Source organism: Arachis ipaensis, chromosome B2 (genome assembly GCF_059453495.1).
Source record: "Arachis ipaensis isolate K30076 ecotype BB chromosome B2, ASM5945349v1, whole genome shotgun sequence".
NCBI lineage: Eukaryota > Viridiplantae > Streptophyta > Magnoliopsida > Fabales > Fabaceae > Arachis > Arachis ipaensis.
This window is the reverse complement of record NC_142437.1, coordinates 10,363,669-10,376,050: the sequence shown is the minus strand read 5'-3', so window position 1 is coordinate 10,376,050 and position 12,382 is coordinate 10,363,669. Positions and strand designations below refer to the sequence as shown.

The 12,382-nt window shown below is 32.7% G+C and overlaps 2 protein-coding genes across 2 annotated transcripts; both read left to right on the top strand.

The window, feature by feature from the left end:
• Positions 1 to 2,749: 2,749 nt before the first annotated feature.
• Positions 2,750 to 5,116, top strand: LOC107628170 (uncharacterized). The gene is made up of 3 exons (XM_016330962.3): positions 2,750 to 3,080; positions 4,046 to 4,192; positions 4,877 to 5,116. Exons 1-3 carry the CDS (start codon positions 2,838 to 2,840, stop codon positions 5,015 to 5,017), a joined length of 531 nt encoding a protein of 176 aa, XP_016186448.1. The 5' UTR covers positions 2,750 to 2,837; the 3' UTR covers positions 5,018 to 5,116.
• Positions 5,117 to 9,497: 4,381 nt separating this feature from the next.
• LOC107626797 (uncharacterized) lies at positions 9,498 to 10,052 on the top strand. Its single transcript, XM_016329697.1, has one exon. It carries the CDS (start codon positions 9,498 to 9,500, stop codon positions 10,050 to 10,052), a length of 555 nt encoding a protein of 184 aa, XP_016185183.1.
• Positions 10,053 to 12,382: the final 2,330 nt, after the last annotated feature.

The following is a 12,382-nucleotide window of genomic DNA, read 5'->3' as shown; positions in this document are numbered from 1 at the left end:
TACAAATTAATTAATTTTAAAATAAAAATTATAATTAATATAAAAATAAAATAAAAATTACTTATTTTGAAAAATTTTTTTATATATAATTATTTAATTATATAAAGATTTTCATACTTTAAAATTACTCTTTGGATATAGTTCATAAATCGTTATTCTTATTGTGTCCAATTAAGATACTATTACAGTACTACAGACTAATTTTATGTCTATTTTTATATTAGTAATTTATAGAATTCGAGACTTAATTGTTCTTAAAATGTTAGTAAAAATATGTATTTCAAATTTTAATTTTAGGTTTTTAACTATTTTATATTTTTTATTTACATGAGACCGATTTTACCGGTTGGACCAATAACTCATCAGTTGAACCAATGAACTAATAAACCAGTAACCTGACCAGTTCAATCACCGGTTCGATTCTGATGACAACTATGAGCGTGAGAGAACACAAGAAAGAAGGTTTTGAAATGCCAATGATGTCGTCCTCGAATTACATGAGTAATAAAGTGTTCTTTTCCACCAAAACTTTCTTCTTCTTGTGTTCTTAACTTCCTTGCTGAGTATTGAGAGTTAGGCTGACTTGGTCTTAACTTAAGATGTTGAGTAAGTTCGAGTGCCGGCACAGTAGCATTGAAATGTGTCAAAAGCCGTGACAATTTGGTATCAGAATAAGGTTCAAGAGGGAGAACAAGTGGTATCAGAGTCGATGGTTAATCGTTCTGGCGGTTTAAGGAGTATTCAAAGTAAAGCATCGAAAGTCTTTTCGACAAGAGTGATCCGGGTAGCGTGTCCCATAATATGGTGCGGCGGTATGATGGACGAATACTCTAATATGGTGGAGGAGATAGAAAGGGGGGAGTTGATGTGCTCAATGTAGTGGCTCACACTTGAAGAGGAGATTGTTAAGTAGGAGTGTGAGGAATGTGATGAATTAGTCCCACATTGAAGAAAATAAGGAAAAGTGGAGAGTTTACAAGATGAGTACACTTGAGTAATAAAGTGTTCTTTCCACCAAAATTTTATTTCTCTTGTATTCTTAACTTTCTTGTGAAGTATTGAGGGTTAAACTGACTTGGTATTAACTCAAGAGGTTGAGTAAGTATGAGTGTCAATTTGGTAACATTGGAGTGTGTCCAAAACCGTGATAATTGGTATCAGAGCAAGGTCCAAGGTCGTGACAATTGGTATAAGAGCAAAATTTTTGTGATTTAAGGAGTATTTAAAGAGTCTCGTATTAAAGTCTATCTGTTGTAGTAATAGAATATGAATGTGGATTTATTTTCATATTTTCAACTCCCAACACTTATTATGCATAATTCAAAACTTCTTAATTTTGGTTAATGACACAAGAAATCTTTAAAAAATTACAAATTCAAAATATTAAACTCACTCAACCAACAAAATACATTCAAATATGATTTAGAATAAAAAATACATTAAAAATTAAAAAGCTTCTTGTGTTACGGTTAAAAATTTTTGGTGTTATTTTCTGATAAATTTTACATATATAATTCAAAACTTTTTTTCCTCTTCTTCTTCTTCATCATCATTATCTTATTTTTCTTATTCATCTATTCCTTCTTGTTTTACCTTCTCATTATTCTTTTTATTTCACCATTTTAACAAAAATAAAAATAAAAAAAATCAAACAAAAAAAAGAAGAAATATATAATGCTGCAAAATCATTAGAAAGTGAAAGAGGAAAAAATAACAATAATAAAAGAACAACGACAAAAAAAAATACATGATGAAGAAGAAAATATTCATATTAAAAAGTGCAGGACGTTCACGTTAGTAGAAAATTGGAGCATGTCTAATACGCTATCACTAATAAAACTAATTTTTATTGGATTTGGATTAATTTAATTGGACTTAATTATATAAAAAAAATTAAATGTGCAGCAAAATTGTAAAAAAAAATTGGTAAATCGATTAAATAAGTTGGAATTTTATGTTTCAAAAATCTGATAAATGGATGAGATAAAGTATAGTTTAAACAAAATTAATGAATTTATACTTCTTATATTTATATATCAAATTTAAATTTGAGACCCTAATATGTATTCATACAAGAATATATATATATATATATATATATATATATATATATATATATATATATATATATATATATATATATATATAAAAGAATATATAAAGTCACCACAAATACAAGAATATATATTTTTTATATTTCTATCTAATTTAATAATATTTTAAAACACTATTCATTAAGTTTGAGACAAATTAATTCAAAGACAATCATAATTAAATCAAGTAAAGCAATTAAGGTATTTAGTACAAATTAAATTGGTTTTTAAAAAAGAAATGTCACGGCGTCATTAAAATATATTATTTTTTGTTATTAGTTAGTTATTAATATTTAAAATTATGAGATAAAGTACATTGTTAAATTTTTAAACTAAAGAAATTAAATTAAAAAATTAATTTGATGCCTTAATGATTATACGATGGTCAAAACAAATAAATTCTGATAATTTTTTAATATTTTTTTTTAAAATGTGATTTTTTATAAATAATTTTGTCAGAATTCTAAATATTTATGTGTAAAAATAGTAATTTTTTAAAAAAAGTTATTTATATATTAAAATTAATTATTAAATTAATTATATATAATTTAATTTATTTTTAATGTATATTTATATTTTAATATATATTTTATATTAGTAGTTGTTTTTGGTGTACTTGTACCATGTTAAAAATAATATTTATTTTTTTGGAATTGGTTACAAGCTTGCAAGTGATAATGTTCAGTTGTTCAATTATTTGGCTGTGAACGGCAACGAAGCAAAAACGCACAGCACAACTCAACAATGGCGTCAAACACTTCTTCTTCTTCTTTCGTTCCTGTGTCACTGAAGGTTTCTCGGGAAATAACGGACCCTCGACACGCTCAAGAGACATTACACTTATTCAACGCTGTTATGGGCGGCGACGCCGCCGATCACTGCAACTCCCCTGAATTCTTCCTCGATTTCGTTCGCAGCTCCGTCACCGTTGATCACATCCGACGTGGACACATCTCTTCCACTATCGTCCCCAAACCGCCTCTCTGTGTACGTCATTTTATTCTGATTCAAACACTGCCTTATTGCCAATAATATCCAAACACGGTCTTAATTAGTTAGTTATTAGTTTGTTACTCAGTGATGACCTGGCGGTTCTGTTAGAGGTTAGGTATTTTCTTATTAGTTTGTTCGAGCTTTTTCACATTCTATAGGCATTAATTTTTTCATATTCGTACACTTGTTATGGAAAAAAGAAAAGACGAAGAAGATATTAGATCAATCATGCTTTTAACTGTTTTTGTTCTTTGATCGATGGAAAATTACTGATGAATTATTAGAGTTTATACAAATTTCTAATAATTCTAGTTGGCTACACTCCTAGTTGATTTCCTAGCAGAACCGAAAAAAAAATCATCTAAATAAATAAATTTCATTGGTTGTAATGTAAGATATATATTGTCACTGTATTAGAATTAAAACTCATTTTCTTATAGGTGTTGTGGATCTTATATGTTTATGTGTTGATTGAGCATAATTAGGTACCGTTTGCCTTTGATATCACAATACATGAACCATAAAGAGACAGATTAGATGAATAAAAAATAAACAGACAAAATTTGCTCACCCAACATCTTGGAACAAGAAACGAGGCATAACTTTTCTCTGTTGTTTCTGTTTGGTGTTTTAGTATTTTTATATTCTGTCTTCAAAACTTACCAATGCTTTTGGTTAGATTTCTAGAATAAAAAGGGCAGAGATAGTGTCATAGTGCAGTATTAGAGATGCAACTTCTTCTTCCCTTCTTTTCTGAAGTTACAAAACTTGGCTTAAGAATCATCTTCAACACATGCCATTTGAGTCCTTTATTAGAGTCTTCGATGTATGAAAATTATCTTAAAAGTTGTCCGAATTTTGAGTTATCCCTACGTGTTTTTATCCCCACCATCGTCTCAAATGTTATGTGATTTCCCATGAAGCTTTCTTTTTCTTAATTTTCTTTGTTGTTATCTCAGAATACCTATGGAACATTGCATGGAGGATCTGTTGGATCTTTAGTTAATGTTCTGTCTCATGCCTGTGCTAGAACTATAGTTGGTGAGGACAAAGAACTTTTTCTTGGAGAAACTAGCATTTCTTACCTTTCTGCCACTCCAATACATGTAAGTAGTTCTTATTTTATATTGAACTTTGATTCTCTCCATTGTCATTTATAAACTTCACCTTTAGCTTCAAATCAATAAATAATAGACGAATTTGCAACGTTCTGAATCCTCCAGAGTGCTTTATTTGCTTACATGTAACCAATTATTCACCCTAAATTGCATTTGAAACATCTTCTTACAACCTGTTTGGATTCTCAGCATTGTAAATAACATTGCTAAGCATCATTCAATGGTAGTCGCAACATTTTGCAGCGTCATTAGGACCTATTTGGTTATGTTACAAATTGCAATGATGAATTTGCCTACAAGATGAAGTACCTTATACCAATAAGATGGTTACAGTTATAATGTTTTGAATAATCAATCTTTAGGTGTAGTTTTTGCAAGAGCATTATCCCTAAACAAAAATTGTATCGGTTTTAGAATATGATTTTTGGTTTTGGGTGAAGATTATCTAAGAAGCTGCAATTTGCAGTTTAAACTTTAAAGAGTAAAGTGCATAACAAAAACTAACTAATAAACAATTAAAAATTAAAATAATAATAAGGGAAAAATCAACAGTTTTTGTTATGACTTATGACTAAATAAACAGCAATTTGAATTTTGAACCATGAATTCATATGGCTCAGTTGTTTTTTGTATTAGTGTTTTTGACCTTTTGAAATGAAAATGGTTATGCAGGAAGAATTGGTAGCTAATGCCTCAGTGGTAAAGAGTGGAAGAAATTTGAGTGTAGTTGCACTTGACTTCAAGCTCAAGAAAACTGGAAATCCTGTCTATATTTGTCATTCTACCTTTTATCACATGCCTGCTAGTCTATGATTATGATTTATGAACATATACACACATAACAAAGTTCTTCTAATAACCATATAGTGTTATACTTCCACTATTAGTTATGTCCAATGTACTTCATTTGAATATTGTTCTGGATCACAAATATAAAAACGAACAGATAAAAACAAAAATATCAAAAACAAAATAATCGTGCCACATGTATACTAAAATTAGTCACTATTATAAAATAGAGGGTTCTTTGGTGGCTTTAGTTTTGGTGACTAAAAGTGGCATAAATTTGACCTACAAATAAAATATTAACATATGACAAAAAAACAATCAAATCTAACACCAAAATAAATTTTTTTTTATAATTTCTTATAATTATTTTTATCTAAATAATTTTAAAAAAATAACACCAAAATAATTGTTTTAATTATATTTATAATTATTATTTTATTATTATTTTTATTTTTAAAAATAATTTTTTATAATTATTTTTATCAAAATAATTTTTATGCTTCCGGCTTGTCTAATCTTGACGAAGGTTGTGATTTCACAAATTTGTCTCTATGATTTATCATTTTGAGTATAAGATTGGAAATGTTTAGACAAATTTGTGAAATCATAACCTTCGTCAAGATTGGACAAATGGGAAGTATAAGAAATTATTTTGATAAAAAATAATTATAAAAAATTATGAGAGAGAGAATTATTTTGGTGTTAGTTTTTTTAAATTATTTTATAAAAATAATTATAAAAAATTATTTTGATAAAAATAATCATAAGAAATTATAAGAAAGAGAGAATCATTTTGGTGTTAGTTTTTCGAAATTACAAAAAAATAATTATAAAAAAATCATTTTGGTGTAAATAATAATAAAAATAATTATAAAAAATTATTTTAATAAAAATAATTATAAGAAATTATTTTTAAAAATAAAAATAATAATAAAATAATAATTATAAATATAATTACAAAAATTATTTTAGTGTTATTTTTTTTGAAATAATTTTGATAAAAACAATTATAAAAAATTATAAGAGAAAGAAAAAATCATCTTGGTGTTGGATTTGACTTTTTTGTCATGTGTCAATATTTTACTTGTAAGTCAAATTCATACCACTCTTAGTCACTAAAACTAAAACTACCAAAAAACTTCTCTTATAAAATATGTTAAAAGATAAAATATACATTAAAAATGAATTAAATAATATATATATTTATACATAAATATATAATAACTAATTTTGGTAGCTAATTTTAATGTACAAATAATATTTTTAAAAACCAAAACATAGACAGAAATTTAAAACAAATTGTCAAATATTGAATGTGGTAACCTTTAATATCTATATATCTTTCCCAGGTTTATGGTTCATTATTTTAAGCGAAGATCCAATTCACCACTCATTAGTTATGATAAAAACAAAAAGTTCCACATAGATTACCCATCCACAATGAGATAAATGGAGAGACACAAAATTCTTATGGGAACGAAGACTTGTTCCAACGAACAAATAGAAAAAGAGCCGAGCGCAAAAGTACCTGTCTCATGGAGATACACTAAATTTCTGCAAAATGTCCTTCTTTATATGTAATATGTATGTTGGATATTTAATGTATATGTTAGATTATGCTAAATTGTGTTTGGATTGTGCTACATTATGTTAAATTTGGTTGAATGTTTAATGAATTATGTTATAGTTTTTTGTTAAATTTTTTTAAGGTGAAAACTCAGGTGCAGTTGACTTCACGTGAAGTTGATAGCTGAGAGTCGTTAGATAAAAATTTAGTCAAATCAATCAAACTTTCTAACGACTCTCAACTATCAACTTCACGTGAAGTCGACTGCACCTGAGTTTTTACTTTTTTTTAAATAAAAGTAATATATGGATAGTTGCCAGTCTTCCACCCAAAAGCAATTAAATGGAGATCTGTGATGGAAATAAGGTGGAAACGGAACATACTTTTTTAAACAGAAATAAAGAATGGGAAAGAGATACCCCTCCCATGATATCTAATGGCATTTCTACCACAAACTACCAATCATGGAAAATAGTTTGAAGAATTTTACAATTCATTTATAAGATTTTAAAGAAAAAAACTACCACGTCTTTGTGAATATCTTTTATGCATTTATAAATTTTTAAGTAAAATTATTGAATAAATCTTTGAAAAAATTACAGCACTTGATTAATAAATTCTTTTTTTAAAAGAAAAGTCAAGAATAAGTGAATAACTGAATATATTAATTTATTAATATGTAAGTCTATTGACCAATGCTAATGCATTTTGGAATAAGTGAGGAAGGTAGTATTTTTTGAATTTTAAAATTTAAATTTTAAATCTTAAATCTAAATTCTAAATCTTAAATTCTAAACCCTAAATTCTGAATCTATATCCTAAATTTAAAATCATAAATCCTAAATTCTAAACTCTAAATATGAGAAAAATATAATAAATAAAAAGCCAAAATTTATTTAATTAGCAGGGAATTCAATAATACTTACTTAATAAATTAAAGAGCACCTAAGAATAAACCAAGTTTCTATTATACTTTTCAATTTTAAAAGTAAGAAATATAAATACATCATCTTTTTAATTTATAAAATATAAAATGTCAACTTAAAAGTTAAAACACAAGAATCCTTCTAAAATGCAATCTTGAACTCATCCTTTGTTTAGTAGATGAGGTTCAAGTGCATTCTATGACGGGTAAAGTATACTTAGCTTTTTATTCCTAAGATTTCAATTAGGTTTTAATTTTACTTTTAGTTAATTTTTTGACAATCAACTTATATCGTTTCAATTAAATTTTAATTTTATTCTTAGAGTTAATTTTTTTACAATTACCTTTTGGTCCAATTCTTTTTACCAAATTTACTCCTCTTTACATCATCTTAATCATCATCATCATCCTAATTTTTCTTATTTTTATTTTTTTTTTAAATTTTGACAGGATAATAATATTTAATGTAGTACGTCAACATTCAATAGAATAATTAATAGTAATAATCAAAACAAAAAAAATTTAGATTTACAAAGACTAGACAAAAATGTTTTACTGTGATCAAAACCTGAAAAATATGTTTTAGAAGGATTAACAAAGGAAGACGAAGGTTGCACAGCGCCTGTCGGTGGGACGTCCTCGAGGCGGAGCTTGAGTGAAGGAGACGGCGCCCAGATGCCTGCTGGTTGTGCGCCGGGTACGGGTGGCATCGCCGGTGAAAGGAAGGTTGCAGGAGGTGATGAAGCGACACGGGCAAGGGCTTATGGGGTGGATGAACGCGCTGCCAGGGAGGAGGGGACTGTGACGGGTCCGGAGGAGGTTCAACGGGGACAGGAGGGGAACGGGTATAGTAACGGTGATTATCATGCAACAGTTGTTGGTGGTAAGGCAAGTTCAAGGAAGTCAGGCTTGGGAATTGATTTGTCCAGTGACAGGAATATACTGGTTCAGAATATGGAGGAGGGGTACGGTGATAGAGGTAACCATAAAGGGGAACAAAGACACGCCAATGATGATGAGGACAGTAGTAATGAGTATGTAAGTTTGGATGAACAAATGGTAGAAAATCGGAAGACATGGGAGCTAGCAAAAGAATTTGGAGCATTGTTGCTTAATGAAGAAGAAGACATCATGGCTATCCTCCAAGAACAGAACGAAGAGATTGCTCGAAAAAGAAGACTGGCAAAACAGAAGGCTAAAGCAAGACGAAGAAGACCAAAAAAATCCCAAAAAGGTGTGTAATTATATTTCAAAATGATTATTAGTTCATGGAATATTAGGGGGTTAAAGGGTGATGGGAAGTTGAGAATGGTGAAAGAACTTAAGAGGAAATATAGGTTGGATATGTTAGGTTTGGTAGAGACTAAAAGATAGTTAGTGACAAGGTTTGATGTATCGAAAATTTGGGGGAGCGAAAGCGCGGGATGGGAATATGTGGAGTCTGATGGTGCCTCTGGTGGTCTGTTATTAATGTGGGATGATGGCTTCTTTAAAATGCGAAATTGCTATAAAGGTGAGCGATGGCTGTGTGTTGAAGGGGTACTGTCAGAGAAGTCTGTTAACTGTGCGTTCTTCTTGGTTTATGGTGCTCACAATAGAGATGAGAAGCGTGTTGTGTGGGAGGAGCTGAGTTACATGGCTGGGTTATGTCCAGGCGCCTGTTGTTTTCTGGGGGACTTTAATGAGATTGGACAAGTAGAAGAAAGGCAAGGTCTAGAAAGCTTACCTTTGTCGGCACATGACTATAAGGATTGGGTACATGACATGGGTTTGGTGGACCTGCCAATTTCAGACAGAAAGTTTACATGGTTCAGAGGACAGTCATGCAGTCGTATTGACAGAGCTTTGGTTAGTTTGGAATGGCTTGAGGCATTTTTGGAGACTCGTTTGCGAGGTGGGCCACGGGGTTGTTAGATCACTGCCCTATCATAGTGGAAGAGAAGAGACTAAGAGTTGGACCGAGGCCGTTTCGAAGTTTGGATTCGTGGTTTACTCATGAAGGGTTTCTAAGGATGGTCAAGGAGGAATGGAGAGGGCTGGGAGAGATACAATTCACTGATAAACTGAAGGCATTGACGGTTCCTTTGGGGAGATGGCACAGAGAAAACTTTGGTGATATGGACAGGAAAATATTGAAGTTTGAGGAAGAGATTCAGAAGCTTGATGACATGGTCAGCAATGGGAGCTATGATGAGACAGTGGAAGCAAGAAGGAAGGCATTAGTTAAATGCTGTGAGAAATGGTATGTGAGGAAAAAATTACATTGGAAGCAGATGTCAAGGTCGAGGCTTGCAAGGAACATGGATAAAAATACGAGATACTTTCATAACTTAGCTTCGGCAAGACGGAGAAGTAACAGGATTGATACACTAGTTATTAATGGCAGATTGATAAGGAATCAAGTTAGGATTAAAATTGCCATCAGGGAGTTTTACAAAGAATTATATCATCAAGAGAGGTCCCTTGAGGTGGGATTCAGAGATGGGCTGGTGGAAAGGATCAGCGAGGAGGATTCTCTTGCTCTAGAGGTGCTACCGTCACCTGAGGAGATTAAAGAGGCAGTGTGAGATTGTGATTCGTCCAAGGCCCCAGGATGTGACGGCTACAACATGAACTTCATAAAGAAGTGTTGGAATGATATAGGCTCGGACTTCACGGCAACGGTGTTGGGTTTCTTCCAATCTTCAAGGTTGCCGCCTGATGCTAATGTCACATGGGTGGCGTTGGCCCCCAAGTTTACTGGTGCTAAGGAAATCAAAGATCTGCGTCCAATTACCATGGTGAGGTGTGTTTATAAGGTAATCTCGAAGATGCTGGTTAGGAGAATGAGAGGGGTTATGTCAGGGTTAGTAGGCGAGACGCATAGTGCTTTTGTGAAGGGTCGGAAGATTCATGACGGGGCTCTAATCGCATGTGAAACAGTTCAGTGGATCAAACAAAGGAAGAGGAAAGCGGAAATAATAAAGTTGGACTTCCAGAAAGCATACGACAGAGTCAAGTGGAGTTTTGTAGACCTTGTATTGCAGAAGATGGGTTTTGGTCGAAGATGGAGGGGTTGGGTAATGGAGTGTATTAGCACGTGCTCTATGTCAATGTTGATAAACGGCTCGCCATCCAAGCCATTCAAGATGGAAAGGGGTCTGAGACAAGGGGACCCTCTGTCCCCATTTCTCTTTGTACTTGTTGTTGATGTCCTACATAGGATGATTGGAGAAGCTGTGAGAAACGGACGCATATCACCGTTGATGGTTGGGAGAGATCATATTGAGTTATCACATCTATAGTTTGCAGATGATACTATTTTGTTCTGCCCTCCGGAGGAAGACACAATCAAGAACAATAGGAGGTTGCTTAGATGCTTTCAGTTGATGTCAGGTCTAAGCATTAACTTTGATAAATCTAGCTTGATTCTTGTTAACTGCGATGAGCAATGGGTACAACGTATGTGTGGTATGTTGGGCTGTAAGCAAGCCAATCTACCTGTTAAATATCTTAGAATCTTGCTAGGAGCAAACCCAAGGCTGGTGAAGACGTGGAAGCCAGTAATAGACAAAGTGGAGGAGAAGCTTAGTCTTTGGAAGGCCAAGATCCTCAATAAGGCCGGTAAGCTGGTACTTATCAAATCTGTGTTAAATAGCCTACCGGTTTATTATCTGAGCCTCTATAAGATGCCAAAGATTGTTGCAGAGAAACTGATTTCCTTGCAGAGAATATTTCTATGGAATAAAGAGGATGGAAAGAGTGGTATGGCTTTGGTTAAGTGGGAAGTGGTTCAGGCCCCTAAGAAGTTAGGTGGATTGGGGGTTGGGGATGCTATGATAAAAAATTCAGCTCTTCTGTTTAAATGGTGGTGGAGGTTCTCTAAAGAGGAGTGTCCTCTATGGAAGAAGGTAGTATGTTCCTGTAACAACCTGAACCCAAATGATCCACTGTCCTCTCAAGAACTACCTATCCGAGGTGGTCCGTGGAAGGATATCTGTCAGTTACAGTTCAAGAGTCAAGAAGTCCGACAAAAAATGCTTACTGGGTTGTCTATGGAGGTGGGTGATGGGAGACAAACTCGATTTTGGGAGGATGTCTGGATTCAGGGAGGTTCTTTGAAAGACCGTTTTTCAAGACTATTCTCGGTTTCAAACAAAATAGGATCAATGATAGAGGATTGTGGGTTTTGGGATGGGCTAGAGTGGAAATGGAATTTTCAGTGGATGAGAGAATTGTTTCAATGGGAGTTGGATCTAGTGAACCAGCTTCACCACACTCTGAGGCTGGTCAAACTTGACCTTGGAAGAGAGGATAGAGTTGTATGGAAGTATGATAAACAAGAAATTTTCTCTATTAACTCATTTGTGCAGGTGTTGCAGGTGGAAATGGCTCCAGAGGATATACATAGTTACAGCTTTACTAGGAGCATTTGGAAAGGCCTTGTCCCACCCAAAGTAGAGTTGTTTGTCTGGTTTTTCTTGGTTGGCAGGGTTAATATGAAGGAGAGACTGAGTCGGCTTGGGATCATTCACCAACAAGATACTTTATGTGTGTTATGTAATAGTAGTGTAGAATATGGCCACCACATATTTCTTGGTTGTAGCTTTGCTTGGCAGGTATGGTGTGCTTGGTTATCATATGTTGGAATGCAATGGGCTTGTCCAGATGCAGTAAAAGACCACTTCCAGAGTTGGACTGAGAACTCAAATACAAAACAGGAGTGCAAGAGATGGTGGTGTGTTTCTGCACGATCATTTGAAACTTATGGTTGGAACGGAACCGCAGGATTTTTCAGAACAAAGGAAAAGGGGTTGAGGAGATCATCAACATGTCTGCTTTGAGCTACAATGAGTGGTTAGGTGCTGACCCTTTCTGTTGTTGATGGCAATGCCGGAGATGACAAAAGGGTATCTAC